The 22823-nt window shown below is 41.6% G+C and overlaps 1 protein-coding gene across 5 annotated transcripts in view; it reads left to right on the forward strand.

The window, feature by feature from the left end:
* The window catches only part of UNC5D (unc-5 netrin receptor D), a 670113-nt gene that overhangs the window by 636482 nt on the left and 10808 nt on the right, over nucleotides 1-22823 (forward strand). For 4 of the 5 annotated variants that reach the window (XR_008892301.1, XM_056571520.1, XM_056571522.1 and 1 more), the window contains one exon: nucleotides 166-344. The exons of the other annotated variant lie outside the window; for it this stretch is intronic. Coding sequence is in view for 3 of the 4 variants with exons in the window: in XM_056571520.1 (XP_056427495.1) it covers nucleotides 166-344 (179 nt within the window). In the remaining variant the exon portion in view is untranslated. The remainder of the gene's footprint in view (nucleotides 1-165; nucleotides 345-22823) is intronic. 5 annotated transcript variants of the gene reach the window in all.

Consider the following 22823-nt stretch of genomic DNA (forward strand, 5'->3'; position numbering starts at 1 on the left):
AAACAATTGCATACATAATTCTTTAATTGAGTTCCACAGGTGTTGGCTTGATCTTTTCACAGGTGCTGAATGTCTTTAAAGCCGGCTTGTTTTATATAAGCATTATGGTATCATTAATTCCTAATTGGTAGCTCTAATTAGCATCTCTTGTACATTTTCATGCAGAACGAGCGTGAAACCATAGGTTTCTTTGCACCAGAGGACAACAATTTCCTGGCGCACACTGGTCCGAAAGCCTTCAAAATCCCACACTCCATCAGGCAGCGGATATGTGCTACGTTCGACACGCCTAACTCCAAAGGAAAGGACTGGCAGCTGTTAGCACAGAAACTTTCTATAAACAGGTGACTGATTTCATATTGCACCTATCACTTCTTAACTTTGGCTAAACACATGACCTAGATACTATTCTGTTTTTTGACCTGCTCCCCAATGGTGAATCCCAATGATCTTTCAGCCTGCTTGTAAGGGAGGCCTTATTAGTGCGTTGTGGTAGCATATACAAGTTTGAGCACATGTTGCAGGACCCATCACTCCTGACCCAACCTAATCAAAATATTAACTAAATCCTACTTAGTTGCTAAACCCGATGTTGAATATGACCACACTTTGACAGCTAATAAATACACATAAATATCAGAAGGAGCGAATATAAATTCCCATGCTCATGTACCCACAGCTGTTTAGTGAATATTTGAACTACCAGTTAATTCCTTTTTATCTGCTATGAGGCATGGTAAACTGGTATGATCTTCAGACTATAAGGTGCTGCATAAAATTAATTTTGCTGCATTACTGTATTGTTGCCAAATCCCTTATTTAATGGGGTATCTGATGATTATCACCTATCCACAGGATATATTAGTATCTGGTCTCACTCTAACCACCGAGACCCCTACTGATTACAAGAACAGGGTCATTTGTGCCTTAAGTAAAATAAACAGCAGTGCTTTTAACTGTATCCAATTTTTATTTCAAATATTTTTTTAATTCCATTTAAAAGAAAAAAGTTAAAAAATAGGTCTTGCAGGCCCCAACAAAGTAAGAACAGAATAACAAGACCTAAAAACGAGGCTCAGCTAGAACAACAACTGAAACACACAGTCATTAATAATGTCAAAATAAAGGAAAGAAAAATAGCAATGAGAGTTGTGATCGCATTAGGATACAACAAGGAAATTGCACATGAAACAAAATAAATCGTAATAAAAACTAGTGTCCATCAAAACATTTATAAGGTGTTTCCAAGCCATGTAGTGATGCAGGGAGGACTCATACATACCAGTCTGCCAAGCAGAAAACCCTTTATAAAGCAAGTGTGTCCAAGGGAGACCATACAACAGAAATATATAGAAAAAGACAGAGGGGACACAATGCGCATCTAAGCGTAGTAAAAAAAAAAAAAATATATATATATATATATATATATATATATATATATAGATAGATAATCTGAGTGTAAAAGAAAATAATTAAATTAAATAAAAAATGGATGTCGGCTCCAAGGAAGGGGGGGGAGCAGCCGTTTCCAGATTCGTGTTTTCAGTTGTTATGTTAGGTTTGCTCACCTTTCTGTGTTGTACCGTGGGCACAACACCAGTAGACGCTTGTTTCCCACTATTCTGGGGGACACAGATTGGAGGAGTGCAGCCGGCACTAGACCCGTTCTCCCTGGCGGAGGACGGTCACTGGAATGGAAGAATATCGGTCCCGTGAAAAAAGAGAAGTGCTTCTGTGGGCGCTCACCTCCGTCATAGATGTAGTCCGTCACAGGTATGTGGAAGTTTCCGAGAACTTGGTAAAATAAAACCGCTTGGACACGGATGTATTTTGGAAAATAAAAAGAAGGTTTATTCCTTCAGCATGCAATACAGCAACGCGTTTCGAGGGGCAGGAACCCCCTCTTCATCAGGCTATCTCCTCTTTTATCTCGGGACCACGGGACCGATATTCTTCCAAGGGAGACCATAGTTTTACCCACTGTAGGGACGTCAAGGGATTTCCAATGCTGTGCCACTGCCGAACGAGACTATGAAAGACAATAGTTAGGTGAGAGAATAATAAGGACTCAAAGCCTAAAGATAGCAAAGCCACTTATGGCCCCCATGGTACAGCATCTCCCAAGACTGTAACAAGAAGGGAATTGACCTTCTCCCAAAACTGCTGCACTGCTGGACACAGACAACATATATGGAACCTTAACACCATGTTTGAGGATGGAGCTCCCAAAAGGCATCTCTCTAAGTCTACCAAATGAAAAGATGAATCATTGTGCCACCATTTAGTAAGAATAGAGACTCTATAATAAGTCAACAAGTCAGGGCAACCAAGAGCAGATGCAAAATACGGGAGGGCACTCTCGCATTTTTATGTTGCCAAATGTATCAGCTCTGCAATCATTCTATTCATTTGCTATAGTACTGCTGTCTTTGGCAGTTTCACAGCAAGTAAATAAGTGATGGCTAATCAAGTACACACTGTGACAGTCATACACATTAGATCAATGTTGACCAAACCAACCAATTTTGGAAGGACAGGTAAATTTTTTGATGTGTATGTAGGTCTTACAATTCTCCCCTGGCAAAAGAGAGTGTTTTGGCACTTGGATTTCAACATATCCGATCCTATTGTTTTGAATAGAAGAAAAGCTGCTCCCAGTGGTGTTTAGCAGTGGCTTTAAGAAGTTTTACAATCTCAACGTGTATGACTTATTCACAGGATATAGATGTAAAAAAGTTCATACAGTACTTGCAGACCTAGTAATCATCTAACTTCAACCTTGTGAAGGCTCGATTACACCTAAGCTGTCAAGGGCAGCTACAGTATTTCTTTGCCTGGATATTCAAAGATATGTCTAATAGATGGGGCACCTACACATATCTAGAGATCAAGAAGCTAAAAAAAAACACAAAAAAACATTTAGGGCATATAGCTGGAATTTGACGGCAATGTTCATTTAGTTGGGCACTATTGTTCGAATTCCCACCTTTTACTAGAATAAAGTAGCAGTGGCCCAAGGAAAACACCATCTACCTTGTTAAGCTTCGTTGGAAGTTTTTGAATTTTGAATACTGGCCATAGACTACTATGGGCCAAATACGTGACCTCCAAAAATAAGTGGAGGACTTCCATTCATGAATAAGTATTTTTTATATTCATTAATATTGCAGAACACTCTTCTAGTTAAAGTAGACCCTGAACTCTTATTTCACTTTACATGGACCTGTTTATGCACTAAGCAATGTACTGTACTTCTCCATACTTTTGTACTATCCTTTTTAACAGTCATTACTTTATATAAGAGTCCACAAAAGAACCACACAGTCATGATTTAACACATACATGTCCTTCTACTTGTTTGGGCCAAGCAGTCTTGGTAATGCTAACCACATAGCCGCAAATCAAAGAAAAGACGGTCTGGCACCATCTAAATACATTTCTAATCCTTTATTTCAATAGATCATAAAACATGTGACAATATCCAAAGATGCAGCAGCATACTCTGTTTATAAAGTGTGACCACCCCCTAAACAACATACAACATATGTATTTATAAGACAACACAGCTTCGGTGTGTTTTAATCACACATTGACAAGTATCTTTCCCTTCCAGATATAAAGCAGAATTAGACTTGAAGCCTTTGGGAGCAGACTTCATGACAGACATTCATTTTCTTTTATGTGATAGGAAAAAGGGACCTTCCCTGAATAAGAATAATTACACAAGATGTCTATGCACATATCGATTTGTATGACTGACGGGCATTGACACCCACAGGAGCTTACAATCTAATCATTTTTCAGGGCTAGATTTTTAATCTATAAGAATCATAATAAAGACATTCTGTGTTCGCCAGCCCCTCCCAAGCATTTATATATATTCGTGCCTCGAGGCCAATCCTCATGAAGGCAATATTAATGGTTGAGCTTCATTACTAAGCTTTCCTGTGGGGGATTCTAATGAACACATCCTGTTGCTGAAAAAAATGAGATTTATTCTGCCTCCCAGCTTTGGAATACATACATAAATAAAGAGTTCTTTCATACAGGCAAATACATGGATCACCGTTGATGATGGATAAAGTTTAATCCAGACCTCTAGCACTGAATGTTCAAGAGAATTGCAACTAGGTGAAAGTTTCTGATACCTAGTGCTTGATAGATGCTGACATCACTAAGTTATGGCTATGGTAATATACAAATATGCATAGTACATACATAGCAGTCAACCTCCTAACCTGCATAGGGCAGAACCTTGTGCATTGTGCCTTACAAAGCTAATAGCACTTCAATATAAAAACTCTACTAAGGAGAAATCGTTACTTAGGAGCAGTACATTGGTGATACAGAATCAAGTGGAGAATGCCATTAGACTTCTATGGATGCTGACTTGCAGTCAGTACAACTTATAGTGTAGGCTGTATAGAGCTGTAATATGGTAATGTGAATGAGCCTAATATGGGGTTAAAATTGTCTGCTCTATAAAGTCCCATCCTGGAATACATAATTTATAAGTAAAGAACCTACAGGTACATGCTTAGCATCTTAGTCTATGTCTCCTGATTCCTGGACAGGAGTGGCGAAGCACTGTGGTTTTCAGTAAGAATAGATCTATGAATGTTTTCTTCTAGTGTTTCGGTACAGATGGATACACCTGGCCTTACACTTGCAGTCCACCCTATCAGTGAGGTAGACACATGATGACCCCCCCCCCCACCCCCTTACATAGGGTGCAACTTGCCCTTAATGAGGTTAGACAGCTTCTTAAAATTGATGACCAATCCTAAGATTAGGTCATCAATATTAGATATGTGGCGGTCAGACTCATCCCCCCTCTGATGATCTTTTTGAAGGGGCTGTGGCACTTGGATGACTGCCCACAGCAGTTGAAGGTTTACATGTACTCCATTCCTGCCAGGACTTTTAGTAGTACTGATGCAAGGAACTGTAGCATCATCCCATATGCTCTAAAGGAACAGTGTTGCAGTTCCTTGTACTATCGCTTCTTAAAATATGGTGTGTGCAGGAATAAAGCACATGTAAACATTGAAAAGATTGCGGCATTCAACCAATCATGGCCCCCTCAAACAGATAATTGGTGGTGTTGCCGAGATTTAATATTGGTGGCCTAACCTAAGGATGTATTGTCAATTTTAAAAAGCTAGATAACCACTTTAAACAGTATTCCTAGCAGTGTCTGTGCAACAGTATTCCCCTTCATCCTTCTTAAAGTCACAATATTCCTTCCCTTACCCAGAAGTTACATCAGCCTCCTTTCCCCGGTATTGACATCATCTCTCCTAACCCCAGTTGCAACAGTACCCAATTCTCATAGTAGTCAGAAGAGTGCCCCCTTCCTAGTGGTCACAACAATAGAAGACCTCCTTTCCTTTTTCTTTCTTTCATTTCCAATTGGTCACAGGGAGACTTTCCCTCTTATTTACTCGCTTACCACACACTTTCATGTTACGTCCTCTACTGGTAAAAACTTCATGTATTGAACCTCCTGCAGCCAATTCTGCTAACAGAGATTGATGCAGCAATAAGACACCAGGGCTCCTATACTTTGATAGCTACTTTGTGCCTCTTTCACTACATAGATCACTGTCATCTATTGCTGACACCTTTGAAGCTGGGTCGTCCAAAGCCATGTGCTTACATCGCTTGGGGAACCCAATCCTGACTATACTGTATGTACAACTTAGACAAATCATCCAAGAAACTGTGTATATTGAATGGTTCACTATTTTCATTACCGTGAATGATGTTTGCCCAGAATTACAGCTTTGTATGCCTACATGAAGATGTAGCCAGTGTCAACTTCATAGCTGATGCACTACATCTATCACAAAGCATGTTATGTTATTGGCATAATGTTCTTATCAAGGAGCCAGATTTCCATGGTGCTCTACACCTATGAAGGTAGGGCATCATGAAAAGTAAAGCAAGGGCAGTAAGCTAGTGATGCCTTATTACTGTAAATGGATACACTGCATTGGGAGCTCTTCATCTGATCAAAAGAATCACTGGTTTATCAAACGTTGGCTAACCTACTAATGCTAGAAGCCATGGGGTTTTCTTGGCAAAAAGAAAAGGGTGCAAAAAGCAGAAGGGAATATTGTGGATAATATAATGATAACATCATCAATCTGGAAATTAAAGACTATGTTTAATATTAGGTTTGGCCCTTTTTGGTCTCAGTTATAAGACACACATCTACTGCAAGCCTTAGTCTTTATCTATAAGAATACAGAAGACGTCAGTTTATAAAAGGAGCAGAACACTTGGGCAAATAAATGCTTTCTACACATAGTAATCTACCTCACCTCCATCCAAACACTCTCCGTAGTCTGCAGGTTTCTAAAAACCCAATTTTAGTGTGTGCTTCGATCTGGCCTTTTATCTTCCTATTTACAGGCACAGTTACACAGTACAGCTTGTTTCCATTTGAACAGTGCCCGCTTTGAAAAATAACATTGCCAATACGTTTGTGATGGGAATAGCTTGCAGCTCAAGTGGCCCTACCGCCGCTTTGACATTTCGCTCTGCGATTTGATTATTTCCTGTATTCTTTTTGTCACAGGGTGAGCATTTTTTTTTTTTAAAGAAAAATAGAGTCACAGCTGTCTCCTTAAAAAGAGCTAAGAAAAAGAGACTTAGAAATGTGTGCCTGCTTGCCTTTTCATCGAGCAGTAGGAAAAGTGCAGATCACCCAGTAGTCATACATTTGCTCAGCGGAAACTGCTTCAAGGGCCAGCAGCCTTTCCTGCATGGTATTATTCATATTTTCTAACCTGCAGGTGGCTTTTAAATGCTCCAAATCGGAGTTGTGCACCTGCTGCAGTAATGACAGTTTGGGGCACACTTTGATAAGTCTGTAGAGAGGAGCTCTAGCCAGGGCCGGCTGGACCAGTGCACCGTGCCATGAGCAGTAAAGCTATAGGTGATGTCATGGCAATTAACATTTGATTTAGCATTTGATTGTGTTTTGCTGAAAACAATTTATATTGCAGAGTTATTTTATTCTTAAAAGTAAATTGCAGCCATTTAACGTACTGTCAAAAACCCTCAATCTTCTCCGTAAGTTAAACTTAGCAGGTCAGAAAGTTATTGTAAAAAAGGGAGAGAAATTGGGCATCCTGCCTGGCATGATGTAATGGCTGTATGCACAGATTCAAAGTCCTTCTTAACATTTTCATGCTTATTTTTTTTTCTTTTTTAATGTAAGAATTCTACTATTCAGTTGTTTAGTATTTTTTCATGTTCTATCTCAATAAATCAGGGTTATGACTGTGTGAAGTGGACATGAGCTGTCCCTATTGATGCAGTATTCAGCCGAAAGAATTAGCATGTTTATTTTTTCGTCTGAGTTCAGAATTAGAATTGCCGTCAAAGAAATTGAGCTGCTGCAACAGAATCTCCACCAGGAAATTCTCCAGGTGGAAATTCCATAGTGTACATGGGCCCTAACTAGGGTAGGCAGAAAAAGACATATTGAAAGTCCTTCCCTTACCCTCACTTCAGTTTGCTGCCCTAGACTTGTATGTATATACAGTATCATGGTCAAGGTTACTGAATGTGATTGCAAGTATCGAGGACCCGATTAACATTCCCTAGATCAGTGTTCCCAAAATGGTGGCTCTTCAGCTATTAAAAAAAAACTAGCCTGTGTCTGTCAGGGCATGATGGGAATCCTAGTTTCTATCAAGTTGCGTTATCTACTGTCTATATGCTCCTTATGCCTTTGCACCCCAGTGATTAATTGCGGCTTTAAAGGCACTGACGTCTCCGCTACATGTGAATGGTATTCCATTCATCTATGTACACCTGAAGTGAATCCTAGTTTAGCAACAAAGGTTCAGGTACACTGCCCTAGATGATGGGGAGTTCAACGATTGGAGTTCCTTTATAACTTTTATATGAGCCCTTGCTGCCATAGATGTTTGACAGAAGCCTAATTCCCTCTCCCCAATGAAGACACATGAATTCTTAGCCTATCTAAAAATTCATAATTCATGTGTATGGTTATTGGGAGCAGAGGGGCTGAGTTTGTGACTGATTTTGGTACCTTCACCAATATAATTATTGTATTGGTCATACACACAAGATAAATACTATCAAACTGCCATTCATCTCTTCCAACCCCCACCATATACATTAATGCTTGGCTCTGATGAATATTCATGTGTTCTACATGGGAAAAGAATGGTAGGGAGTAAGCTGCTGCAAGACTCATGTGGTGGCCTCAAAGCAAAAAAGATCAGGCAGTTGAAATCCAAAGTGCCTGATCCTTATCTCCTTTGATTATTTCCCCAGTCGGGAGGCCCCATGCACATTAGATAATTGGCCATTCCTGCCAACTGGTGGGTTTGGCCAACATATGTCCATTATGTATAGGGGCCTTAAGTTATCTAGAGGAAGGGATCATTGTGTCAAGGAAATTTTAGTCTGTTGATAAAACAATGTAGAAAGCAGCACAGGCTGTCAATGTCATACAGTTTTGCAGAATATAGACAAACTAGCATGATCCAGATATTGTGGATTTTTTGGATTCACGATCATTGCTCTACAAACCCAGTAACCTTATATTCCCTTCCTGCAGACATGCTATAAATCACTGGACTGGTTGACCTCTTGATTATCGCTCTGTTTGCAGCACATCAACTCAATACACAGTCATAACATTATTTTCACACAAGCATTAAAAGCATACTTACCGACAAAGGGTTGCTATGGTAACATAGCTTTGAGTGGCAGCCTATGAAAGTATTTGAGACATAAGTGGTGCTTTATGCTTATTTACTTAGTTTTGCTTGCCTTACTCTCCATAAAAACACTATGAACATTTTTCATAGGGATTCAAACAAGCTGGAAACTAACCAGGGCTTCTACCATGGCAGCTAAATGCAATTTGGTGCTGAAAGTAATCCTTATTGGCATCTTACATAATGCACTTTAAGTGCCTCAACTACTGTAACATTTTAGTAGAATGGCTAAGAGAAGGTTTTCCAATGACTTAGCAAAGCATGTATTCCTTTTTATCTAAATGACTCAGATTCACCCATAATATAAAAGGAACATATCTCACCCAATGTCTATACCTACACATAAATGGATTCTTGGTACATGAGAAGTATTTTAGTGTTGTCCATACATACAGAAGTAGACACATAATGAAAAATACAAGCAGCTTACTTTATAAAAGGAGCATGACATATATAACAGAATATACATTAGTTATATATGAGCACAAGTGATTTGTAGATGTGGCAGGGCTGAGTTTGTACAGTAAGTGCTATAAGCACAATGAAACCTCTCCAAAAGACCGCCAACGGAAAAGACCACCTCTCCTCTACAACTGTGTGTGCTGTGTTTTTCAATTCTCAGATTTCTGTATGTATATATATATATATATATATATATATATATATATATATATACATTTAAATTAGCTCACCACACCACCTTCACAGGTAGTGTGTCCTGCAAAACAGCTCAGGCTCCATTTAAGAAGTCTCAGGACTGATTGGAATTTATGCCAAGCCAGAACTCTCTCCAGAAGGAAAGAGGACCCATCTGCAGACAGCTGTTTCGGGGTGTTTGCCCCTTGTCAGTACAGAGCAGGGTGATCTGGCTTGGCTGTGGTGAGGCTTGGCTTGGCATAAATCCCAATCAGTTCAGAGACTTCTTAAATTGAGCCTGACCTGTTTTGCAGGACACACTACCTGTAAAGGTGGTGTGGTGAGCTAATTTAAATATTTTTTTTTTTACCCAGAAGCCTGCAGGGTGCTAAATGGCCTAATTTGAATCTCCGTTACACCTGAAGAGATGTCCTCTCCCCGAGGAAAGTACTGACCCCGTATATATATATATATATATATATATATATATATATATATATATAAATATATATAATTTTTTATATTTTTTTTGCTGTAGAATTAATCGGTAAATCATTTGTTTATCAATATGCAAACAGCATGGGGCTGTTACTATGTGTGCTGGAACACAGCTATGCCCACCTGGATCATTTCCCTGTGCACCTGTAGCTATGACCTAGAAGAAATAACTGCCCCTGTGCTGTGATATGAGGCACAGACAAATGTAAATTCTCACACATGCTCAGTAATTCAGATGTCTTGGAGTCTCCGTGAATGTACTGCGCTTGCACAATATTTTGTAGCAGACAGTACAGGGCCACACATGGCTCAGTCTTACAGTTCAGCCATAGCTACAGGAGAAAAGGGGAGTGATACAGGTGGGCATATGAGAGCTCCAGTACATACAGTAATGCCCCCAGTGCAGCTAAAAGGCTCCTTTGCATATTTATTAAAAACCTATCTATCAGAAAACAGAGCAGCCGACCTGGAAAATAAAAAATGTTCTTATCATAGTTCTTTTCACAGTTAGGCTCCTTTCACACTATGAATTTCTCTGTTTATAAACTTCCGTCACATGTTCCGTCACTACAGCTACAAAACCCGGCCATTACAAAACCCCTGACGGCTGTGACTAAATTGCATTGCAGCCTATGGGGTTTTGTAACTGCCCGTTTGCACCCGTATATGCCCGTAATTCATTACGGGCGTTATACAGTGACGGGACATTGTGGCGGAAAAATTACTGCATGCAGTGAAATTCATAGTGTGAAAGGAGCCTTACATATCCTATTCAGGTTTACCATCAGTATTTATCAGCTGCTGTATACTACAGAGGAAGTTGTGTAGTTCTTTCAAGTCTGACCCCAGTGCTCTCTGCTGACACTTCAGTCCATGTCAGGAACTGTCCAGAGTAGAAGCAAATCCCCACAGCAAACCTCTCCTGCTCTGGACAGTTCCTGACATGGAAAGAGGTGTCAGCAGAGAGCACTGTGATCAGACAGAAAAAAACTACACAACTTCCTCTGGAGCATACAGCAGCTGATAAGTACTGGAAGGATTAAGATTTTTATATAGAAGTGATTTACAAATCTTAATAAAAAACAGAAATATCAATATAAAATAGTAGTTAAAAGATCAGAGCATTAGTAATAATAAACTGTCATTGGGCCCTAATGACAGATAGATGTTGAAGCAACTACCTAAACAATTCTAGGATAGTCCATGGATATTGTTCCGAATTGGACCGTTAGTCCGGAAAAAAAATACAATAGATGTTTCAATGATGGCACAATTTTTAAAGTGACATTAGATGGATTCACTCACAGTTTGTATAGAATGAATGGAACAGTCTCACCCTGGCTGCTGGTTCCGCACTGCGGTGGGCCAATGGAAACAAGTGCTGTATTCTCTACGATGTTCTCGGCGTGAATGCCTTGGCAGCTGGAGGGTTCCAACAAGGAGCTCCCTCATAAGCGGTCCGTGGTGTCAGCAAACACCGATGTCGGTAACGGACTCACACTAGAAGCAGCAGACTTGTGGTAGGCTCAGTGAGCGAGATCAGTAGTTAGTGCAGCAGGTGGTTTGGGTTGCGAACTTCCGTGCCGGCTAAAGTTCGGCCTAAATGCGTTTCAGGGTGCTCAAATTGACCCCTTCTTCAGAAGGTAAGTAGCTTGTATTACTTGCCTACTGAAGAAGGGATCAATTTGAGCACCCTGAAACGCGTCTAGGCCGTTTCATCTGAACAGAGCGATATACAAGCACTACCTTAATTACCAACAACATCTGAACTTTAGCCGGCATGGAAGTTGGCAACCCAAACCACCTGCTGCACTAACTACTGATCTCGCTCACTGAGCCTACCACAAGTCTGCTGCTTCTAGTGTGAGTCCGTTACCGACATCGGTGTTTGCTGACACCACGGACCGCTTATGAGGGAGCTCCTTGCCGGAACCCTCCAGCTGCCAAGGCATTCACGCCGAGAACATCGCAGAGAATACAGCACTTGTTTCCATCGGCCCGCCGCAGTGCGGAACCAGCAGCCAGGGTGAGACTGTTCCATTCATTCTATACAAACTGTGAGCGAATCCATCTAGTGCCACTTTAAAAATTGTGCCATCATTGAAACATTTACTGTATTTTTTTGCCGGACTAACGGTCCAATTCGGAGCAATATCCATGGACTATCCTAGAATTGTTTAGGTAGTTGCTTCAACATCTATCTGTCATTAGGACCCAATGACAGTTTATTATTACTAATGCTCTGATCTTTTAACTACTATTTTATATTGATATTTCAGTTTTTTATTAAAATTTGCATTTTTTCAGAAACCATCTGTCTCATTTTTTTATTCATTGTGTACCCAGTAGGGTGATATTCTTGAGGTGTGGTTAAATTTGCATACTTGATTTTTCATTATTTGATCGGTGGGGACCGATTTTTATCCACATTAACCTCGAATATCCCAGGTTGTGAGCTGCACACACAGTCTCTTTTTGAATTACAAATCTGTTTAATTTTTTTTGGCACCAGATGATTAGGAAAAAATAGTTTTCCACCAGAGTATCCCTTTAAACCTAGCCACACATGCAGCCTTCTTCAAGCATATCACTTGACATAATGACACATAGACAAATAAGTTTCCTTTTTTGTTGGAACAAACTCAGAATTAAAGTAGGACTGGAGATAATAGCAGGACATCTGGGTAGCTATCATGCTGAATGTCAAAAACACATTAAAACAACTTTTTAATAGTCAAACCATGAAGCTTTAATTGAAGCTGGAAGTAGCATTACAAGAAACCTGATTAAAAAGTTTCAACTTTGCCCTTACGAGCCACAACACATTACAAAAAGTAGCCTGTCACAAGGGCTTAAGGCATAGAGGCATAACTTGTCAATAGAAAACAGAATACATTGCTTCACAGTGCAAAAGAAAAGGTGCATGAATGGCCACCTCTCGCCACAAGAGAACCCAAATAATAGAGAGACAGACAATGTTGTAGTGGAGAACAATGAGAAGATGACATCCAAGGAGTCCAGAAAATAGTAAAGCGATCCACTGAGTCATCCTGAATAACAGCTAATTTCTTGTTCAATAGAATCAAATTGACCCTGTCTATGACCCGGGCCAACACCAGGGCAGGATTTTTCAATTGGGAAGCTATATAAATACAGGTTGCCAGTAGAATAAATTTTGCTAATCTAAACTTTTGGAAAGGCATCCTACTGGGTTTATGGCTTAGAAGTCAGAATGAGGGAGTCTGAGGCACACAACTTTCCAGAATTTCGACCAAAATGACCAACAGCTGTTTCCACCAGTTAGCCACCAAGGGCAGCTCCACCAGGCATGATAAAAAACAACTTTTTATCTGATGGATAACACCTATAAAGGTATGTTCCCTTGATACACAAAAATTGCAATCCATTTTCTTTTGCAGATTCCCTAAAGAAAAACATACAGAAGGTAGCTTTTTAGAAGATGTGAGCTATAGTATAAAACTTTTGACCTTGAAAGTAATAACAAATAACTGAAGGAACTTATGCCATGACACCTTCTATTCCTGTACTACATTTCACGTTACAGCCTTATACATAAACAAACATTTAAGAGATCCACCAGGGGGGCCAGATGGAAGAATGAAACTAATCTCCTAAATACCATCCTTATTCCCTAAAACTCACTTAACCAAACAGTGTTGAGAGTGTTGTACTAATAAAGCATATGGCATTGCCTTACTGTCTCTTATTGGCAGTCAAAGTACGAGAGGGTAGCCTGTAGGGATGAGTGAATCGAATCTGACGAATCCAAATTTGTTACGAGTTTCAGGAAAAACTTGATTCGCAATGAATCTGAATATAGGCATGATTCCAGTGCGCGAATCGCTTCATTAAACTCCATTTAGTGCGGTCCAGGCTCCAGGGCACTAATTGGCGGATCCACGTGTGAGGACATGGGGCATGGAATCCTGGGAAAGTGGGAACAAGGGTAAGATGGATGAACCTGAATCACATGTGATGTCACAGCCCTATATAATCAGCAGCAATATTGCGGCCAGTCATTGCAGAGAGAGCGATAGGGACAGACAGCGCTGTGTGTTGGCCAGAAAAGCTTTTTTCCAGCAGCGATTAAACTCCTAGTCACATCAGCGTTCTGTTGCACAGAAGGACAGAGAGCAGTGTGTGTTGCACAGAAAAGCATTCTTACTGCAGCGATTCACCTCCCAATCACTATAGCATTCTATTACAGAGAGGGACAGAGAGCAGTGTTTTGCACAGTGTGTCACACAGAACAGCAGTGATTCAGCTCAAGCACAAATCCTGCCTAGAAGCACTGATATGGAAGGGAGTGAGATTGATAGAGAAAGTGCAATTCTGGATGTAGTACACAGCGACTGTGTGCTGCTGATGTTGTACACAAATACTTTTTTTAGTGGCAAATGGAGTAAGTTTATTCAAACTCAAGAATAAAGTACAATACATGTCATATGCAAAGAAAAAAACGGAATTAATACATCAAAGTGTATAAGGGTCGAAACCCAGGTAACAGTAAGAAAAAAAAAAGAACAAACTAAGGGCAGCGAGTGAATGGGGAGGGAGGGAAAAAAGGAATGGAGCTGTAGACACTTGAATCAATCCACAAACGTATATGAAAAAGATGATATGTCCAGTATCAACGGTCCATCGTCAAAATATTGTGTTAACAATATCAAGTGATTAAGCATGGTGAATGCATTACAGGTGTAGGTGAAAGGCGAAGTGCATACGTGTAGTACAAACTAAACAGACTCATAGTGAGAGGTAATAAGAAATATCCTTCCCATATCAGGAATTGATCCAAGGACCCCACACCTTATCAAAAAGTATCATTTCATCCCCTCTAATCGCGTTGAGCTGTTCAGAGAGCATAACATCATAAATTTTGGCTATGACAGCAGCTAGGGATAGCTCGGGGGTCATCCATTTAGAGGCAACATGGATTATCGCTGCTAGGAGGATGAATTGAAGCAATCTAAACCTTGCATGGGGCATACCCAGAGGTTTATGACCTAGTAAATAAACAGTTGGGTCTAATGGGCCAGAAAATTGTATAATAGAGAGTATCAGATCCTTAATTTGGAGCCAAAAGGCGGAAACATAAGGACAAGTCCACCATGTGTGTAGCATGTCACCTGTTGACGAGCAACCCCTGAAACATAGAGGGGAGACTGACGGGTATATAACATGTAACCTGAAGGGGACATAGTATGTTCTATGCAATATTTTAAGGGCAGTTTCCGTTAGAGAAGTCTGCCAGCTACCCTTACTCAACTGCGCACAACATTCCTGCCATTGAGGGAGTGACAAAGAAATCCGCAGATCTTCTTCCCATTGGGTCCTAAACAATAACTTATTATCTTTGGGAGGGTGGTTAAGTACTGAATATATAAGGGAGAGGGCTCCCGTACGCAATGGAGAGTATGGGGCCGTGGATTCAAGAAAGGAGGTTTCCACAACCACAGAGGTGTTAGTTAGAGAGTTCCAGAATGAAAAAACCTGGGAGACCCTAAACAACTCCGCCGGTGGAGGCTTATATTTATCTATGAACATGGTCTGGGTAATCAGTTGGTTACGTATAAAGAAATTATGGAGCAAATATAGTTTCTGAGATAGCCACCAAGAGAAATCCGACCTCTGCAGACCTGGGGGAAAAAATGGATTAGCAAGAAGAGGAGTGACAGGAGAGACAGGGGACTGGAGTTTAAGCTTGAAGCGGACAGATCGCCAGAGGAGAAAAGAATGGGACAAGAGAATAGCCGAGGAAAGCACATAAGATGAGACTGAAGAAGTAGACCACATAAGAGACTGTAGCGTGTAAGGCGAGAGCAAATAATTTTCTAGGGCTACCCAACGTGGAAAGGAGGAGGGAGCATTACATAAGAGGAGCTGAGCCAATCGAGCAGAGGTATAATAATGTGCAAAGTTAGCTACAGACAGGCCACCAAGTCTCTTATGATAGAACATTACAGCTCGCGGAATTCTGGGTTTAAGACCTCGCCATATGAACTCAAACACATCTCTTTGAAGTTTTCGGAGGTCTGCCATTCGTATAGGAATAGGCAAAGACCTAAAAAGATAGAGTAGCTTAGGAAGCACCACCATCTTTACAGAATGGATACGCCCCAGCCAAGAGATGTGTGGGAGATTCCATCTAGCCAGGTCCTCCCTAATTGATTTGTATAGAGGTAAGTAGTTAAGTTTATAGAGATTTGCAAGAGAGGAAGGGAGAGAAATACCTAAATAGGAGAGAAAAGATGAAGAGGGAGAAAGGTGGAAACTCTTAGAAATAGAATCACGTACCTGAGGGGGGGGTGTTACAGAATAGTATCTCTGACTTGGATCTGTTTATCACCAGGCCCAAAACTTTAGAAAAGCTATCAAGTATAGGGAATAAATTTGGAAGGGAAATTAGCGGGTTGGTTAATGTAAGTAATAGATCATCTGCAAATAAATTAGTCTTATATTGTGACGAGCCAATAAAGGCTCCAGTAATATCTGGGTGAGAACGGATAAGACTCGCCAGGGGTTCCATAACCAGAGCAAAAAGTGCAGGTGAGAGTGGACACCACTGGCGTGTACCCCGCAAAATAGGTATTGGGGAGGGAGTAGGAGACGGAAGTTTAAGGAATGTAACAGGGTTAGAGTATAGGGTACGAATGGCATTCACAAATGGACCAGAAAAGCCCATAGCAGACAGAACACTGAACAAATATGGCCAAGAGACAGTGTCAAAGGCCTTTTCTATGTCTAGGCCTAGCAAAGCTAATGGAGTTTCAGTAACTGAGGCCCATTGAATGATAGACAGTACTTTCCGTATGTTGTCAGGGGCCTGTCTGCCTGGGATAAAGCCCACTTGATCGTTATGGACTAGACTAGGTAGGAGGCTATTAAGGCGTCAAGATAGTATTGAGGTGAATAATTTAGCATCTAAGTTGATAAGCGAGATGGGCCTATAGTTAGAGGGCAACAGGGGGTCTTTATTAGGTTTGGGAATAACCACTATAGATGCTTGTAGAAATTCTGGGGGCATAGGGGAGCCAGATAGCAGTTTGTTGCAGTAAGTCACAATATGAGGAGTTAATATGGGGGCAAATTTTTTGTAATACAGAGCGGAAAATCAGTCAGGACCTGGTGCTTTCCCTAATTTCAAGTCGGAGATCGCCACACCTACCTCCTCAGTTGTGATAGACAAGTTAAGAGAGTCCCTAGCAGAAGAAGAAAGTGTAGGAAGAGTTATAGATGATAGAAATGAGGAGACAGCAGATGTAGAGGAAGAAGTCGGACACGTACCATAGAGGGACGAGTAGAAGGATTGAAAAACAGAGTAGATGCGGGATGGGTCCGAGGTCGGCACACCCTGTCTCAGCTGTATCCTATGAACCTTATTGATCCTCTGTCTATTTCGTAGCATAGACGCCAATAGGCGGTCAGGCTTATTGGCCCATTTATAATAGGTAGCCCGCGTCCAGCGCAATGCCCTCTCCGTACGTTCCGAAAGGACCGCATCCAATTGCAGTTTAGTGGTACGCAGTGCCTGCAGCAAGTACAGAGAAGGATTAAGCTGGTGGGCAGTCGACAACCTTGCCATTTTCTTCTGGAGCATGGTCTGAGCTTTCAACCTGTCACGCTTCAAGCGGGAGGCTAGAGAAATGATGAACCTGCAGAACCTGCAATAAACAAAGGTTAAGCATGGCTCTCACATATTAGAGGGAAGAATGGTGGAATAAGATATAACAAAGTTCATCCAGGCTTGTGTGACTGGGTTCGGTGGCGCTTGTGAGGCACCTCAGCTCTCTGCCATAGTCTGTTGAGATTCGGTGAGCGGGCTGGCAGGGTGGCATGTTCGTCATAAGGAATGTCCTCACGATGTAGGATCTCCATAGCTTCCGAGGAAGTGTGAACAATGTATGAGTGAGAACGTTCTTGAAATTGCAAAGAAAAGGGGAATTCCCAACGATACTTGATCTGGGCTTTTTGGAGCGCCAGGGTAACAGGTCTCATGTGTTGCCTCCTTTCCAGAGTCGAGGGAGCTAAGTCCGCATATAAATGGACCGAGGGTGGCATGTCAGGCAGGTAGTGGGGAAACATTGCGGTCTGCCTGAAGAATTTTATCATGCATTTCAGGGTAATGCATACGTAGGACAACATCCCTAGGTACATCAGGGTTTTTGGGGCGGCCCAAGGCTCTGTGGACCCTATCCATTCGCAAGTAGGATCTGTCTGTTTGGGGTAGCAGCGCAGCGAACAGGTTAGTAATAACAGCGCTCAAGTCAGTCACCATTTTTGGCAGCCTGCGAATGCGTACATTAGCCCTCCTGGACCTATTTTCGAGATCCTCGATCTTTAATTCTAGTAAGTCCAATTTGTCAGTGTGTTCGGTAAGGAGACCTCTATAAGTCTCAATAGCTGCCGCCAGATCATCTGCCCTCAGCTCCATATCGGAGACCCTGTTGCCTAGGTCGCCCACCTGTTCGAAGAGGTCAGCCACAGCCTTGGTTAGTACCGCCTTGAACATCAGCTGAATAGACCGGTACAATTTCGCTGGGTTCATGGGGTCCGCAGGGAGTACAGGAGCCGTTGTCTCGTCCGTTATGTCTTCCTCCTCTGGGACTGAGGGTCTGGAAGCGCGTGAAGGAGGCGGCGCCATGTTGGATTTCTGGCCGGACCGGAATATCTCGGGTATAGTTGTTGAGAGAGACCTCTGCGAGCCCCCTGTCTTGGTCTTCTCCCTCCCCGTAGGTTCAGCTTGGCTTTAGCACTCGTGATGGCGCTGTGGAGCTGTAAAATCAGCGCTTTAGATAGCTAAGTCTCGGCAGGTGGCGCGGAGCTCACAGGGAACACGTCCTTTCTAGTGAGCCGCGCGCATGCGCCCCTCTACACGAATACTTTTTAAGCGTACTGGAGCGCATTCTCCTCCCCTCATAAGTGCATACCAAATAGATACATCTAAGTGTTGTTCTATTTTGTTCCTGTTAAAGTCTCAAGGGCCTAGATACAGTGAAAGGCCAGAAAAAAGTACACACCGGCTGGTGTTGTACACAAATTCTTTTTTAAGCGTACTGAAGCGCATTGTCCTCCCCTCATAAGTGCATACCACATACGTACATCTAAGTGTTGTATCATTTTGTTCCTGTTAAAGTCTTATGGGCATAGTTACTGAGAAAGGCCAGCCAAAAGTACACAGCTGCTGCTGTTCTAGAGAAATACTGTTTTAAGCATATAGAAGCATATTGGACTCCCCTCATATACTCACTAAGTATGTCAGGCAGAGAAGTCACTCGGTCATCTACTTCATCACAAGTGACATCTGACACCCCCAGTCAACAGCCGATGGACTCCTGAGACACAACCATCAGTTGGCATGGCTCGGGAGCAGTCCCTGTCCTGCACTTGTCTCTGTCCTATGCTGTTCCCACCCCCATAGAAGTATCCTATGCTGTGGGTTCAGCTCCACTTTTTAGTAAGGACAATCTACTAGAGGACAGTCAGCAGCCCACCCAAGAAGTGGAGGAGAAATCCCCCGCTTCCTTCGCTAGGCTGGCAAGTAGTTATGAGGAGAGTGGCATGGGAGGTGGTGTTGGGAGCATTCAGGCTCCTGAAGCACACACTGTTGAGGAACAAGAGGAGGAAATCAGTGATGTGCTGACACAACTCGATGATGATGAAGCCGATCACACTTGGGAGCCGGGTGCAGCAGGGGCTTCATCATCAGGAAAAGAGGGTGGCAGGTTGCCCGTTAGACAGCAGTTGAGCCAGAAAGGTGTTAGCATGGTTTGGAGTCTGCATGGTCGCAGCAGTGGGAAGTCTGGAGCCAAACGTGCTCGGGGTAAACCACCTGCTTCTTGGCAGCCTACCTTCCCGGGAGGTAGTGGAACATGGTTCCCTGGAGTCAGCGGCAGTAGCAGTCAGTCAGTTTGGACTGTTGGGGAGAACATCAGCTACTCTGTGGCATGGCAGTTTTTCATCAAGTATCCGGATGATGTTACATTGGCGACATGCAATTTAAAAAAAATATCTTTAATCTTTTAAATTGTGAGGCCTTTTGGTCTGGTGAGGCTGCTGCCACCTCCAGGCTGTGTCATTCTGTCACCATATGGTCTACTCTTGCTGGTACCACCTCCAGGCTGTGTCATTTTGCCGTCATGTGGTCTTCTCATGTTGCTGGGACATTACCTTAAATTTGTTATGGTAGCACTAGCTACCATAAATCTTCAATTTAAATTTGAAAATGTATCTTTTAATCTTAGGAATTGTGAGGCCCTATGGTCTCATCATGCTGCTGGGACATTACCTAAACTTTTTTATGGTAGCACTAGCTACCATAAATCTTCAATTACAATTTTAAAATATATCTTTTAATCTTTGGAATTGTGAGGCCCTATGGTCTTCTTATGCTGCTGCCACCTCCAGGCTTTGTCATTGTGCCACCATATGGTCTCCTTATGCTGTTGGCACCTTAGATTAACCTTTTTAAATTTTCATGTATCTAAAATCTTCAATTCAAATTTTACAAAATATCTTTAATCTTTTCTATTGTGAGGCCCTATGCTCTCGTCGAGCTGCTGCCACCTCTAAGCTCTGCCATGTGACTCCTTGTTAGATTGGGTTTTGTGGTCATACAGTATTAGTTCAAAGTAAACACCGGGGCATTAAACTTGTGAATCTAATATAAATCCTATATTTAAATTTAAAAAAATCAATGTAATCTTTTCAAGACTGAGGCCCTATTGTCGTCGACGTCATATATTACCCGAGGAATTACCACAAGAATCTAATGAAACAGGTTGGAGCCATAACAATGAGCCATAACTGATTAAATGAAACATTCCCACTTTCACAGTCAGGGGGTTGCTGAGAGGCAGGGGCTGGTACAAGTGGTGCCTCGCCTGGCGGAGGACCGCCAGCTCGATGCTCACTAGAATGGGTACTCAAATTTTTTTGATAAATTCAAATTAAAATAAATAAAAATTACATAAAACATCTCTTTATTCTCTTAAATTTTTACGCCATATGGTCTCCCTGCTGCCACATCCAGACGCTCTGTGGCAGTGATACTAATAGTGATGCCTGCAATCTACATGTCATACTGAATAACAGTATTATTTCACTAAAGTGTTCTACAAACCTATTGAGGCTATATGGTCTCCTCATGCTTCCGCCAACTCCACGCTATGTCATTCAGCCACTATATGTTCTCCTCATGCTGCCGCCACCTCCAGGATCTGTCATTGTGCCACTCTGCGACAGTGATTCTAATAGTGACGCCTCTTATCTGCATGTCATACTGAATAACAGTATTATTTCACAAACCCAACACACACCCTATGTGTGTTACAGCAAGGCAAAGTGTTCTACACCCCAATTTAGGCTCTCTGTGGGTGAGACATAGTCGTTTTTTTTAGTGTTTTGCCACAAATAAATTCGGACCAAACTGATTTTTGGGGGGAAATTTGGCAAATTGGCCAAATCGAATATTTTAAAAATTCGCTCATTTCTAGTAGCCAACATTGAATACTACACTGTAACCCCTTTTCTGGTAGCCTTTCCACCTCTCATTGCAGGACATGGGGCTTTCTAGCCCTCTACTAGTACACAGAGTTCTTACCGGTAAAAATAGCTTCAACTATGGCTCGGCAGTGACTCAGGTCATCATTAGTACATGTCTCCTGACAGAAGGGAGAATAAAACTACCGTATTAACTGACTAAAAAATGTATGCCAGAAGGAAGCATTTACAATGGAAAATGTTCTTATTTTTAACACTAGAATTACAATCATTTTGTAAAAGGAACTCTTTCTCCTGAATGACTAAAAAGCCAATGCAGGGTTGTTAGAGCACATATCTTACCAAAGTATCTTGTAAGAATCATATATGGAGGAAGTGACTAGATCACTGAAATTCTGCAAACCCAAAGATCCTATGTTTTGAAATGTTGTTTATATTAGCTAACTTTTCTTTTTTATATTATATAATTGGGAATATAGATGAACAAACTTTTGAAAATTTGATTCAAGCAATTCTGGTCGAATATTTTTGCACCAAATCTCTGTTAAAAATAGCGATTTCTGGCCTATTGAGAACCTCAATAGTGGTTTAGAGCACTTTGCATAGGGAGTGTGCTGTGTTAGTGAAATAATAGTGTTATTCAGTATGACATGCAGATTACAGGCATTTCTATTAGAATCACTGCTGCAGAGCATCGATTTGGCAGCAGGGAGACCATATGGCGTCAAAATTGAAGAGAATAAAGATATTTTATATGTAATTTTAAAAGACCATAATCTGTCAGAATGACACAGCCTAGAATTGGCGGCAGCACAAGGAGACCATATAGTGGCAGAACGACCCAGTCTGGAGGTGGCAACAGCCTGACAAGACCAAAGGGCCTCATAATAGAGAAGATTAAAGATATTTTTGTAAATTTAAATTGAAGATTTATGGTAGCTAGTACAACCATAAAATGTTTTTAGGTAATGTCCCAGGCCCAGCAGCATCAGTAAACCATATAGTGGCGGAATGGCAACGCTTGGAGATTAAAAGATGAATTTTAAAATTTTAATTTTAATTGAAGATTTTTGTAGCTAGTGCTATCATAGCGTATTTTTAGGTAATGTACCAGGCCTTGCTGCATCAGTAAACCATATAGTGGCTGAATGGCACAGCCTGGAGCTGGCAGCAGCATGAGTAGACAATAGGGCTTCACAAGACCCTGAATGCTGGCAACACCCCCTCCCATGCCACTCTCCTCATCACTACTTGCCCGCCTAGCGGAGGAAGCAAAAGATGTCTCCTCCACTGCTTGTCTGGGCAGTAGCTGCTGACTGTCCTCTATTAGATCGTCCTCACTGAATAGTGGTGCTGAACCCACAGCATAAGATACTTCTTTAAGGGAGGGAACAGCATAGG

Source organism: Hyla sarda, chromosome 4, assembly GCF_029499605.1.
Source record: "Hyla sarda isolate aHylSar1 chromosome 4, aHylSar1.hap1, whole genome shotgun sequence".
In the NCBI taxonomy this organism is placed as follows: Eukaryota; Metazoa; Chordata; class Amphibia; order Anura; family Hylidae; genus Hyla; species Hyla sarda.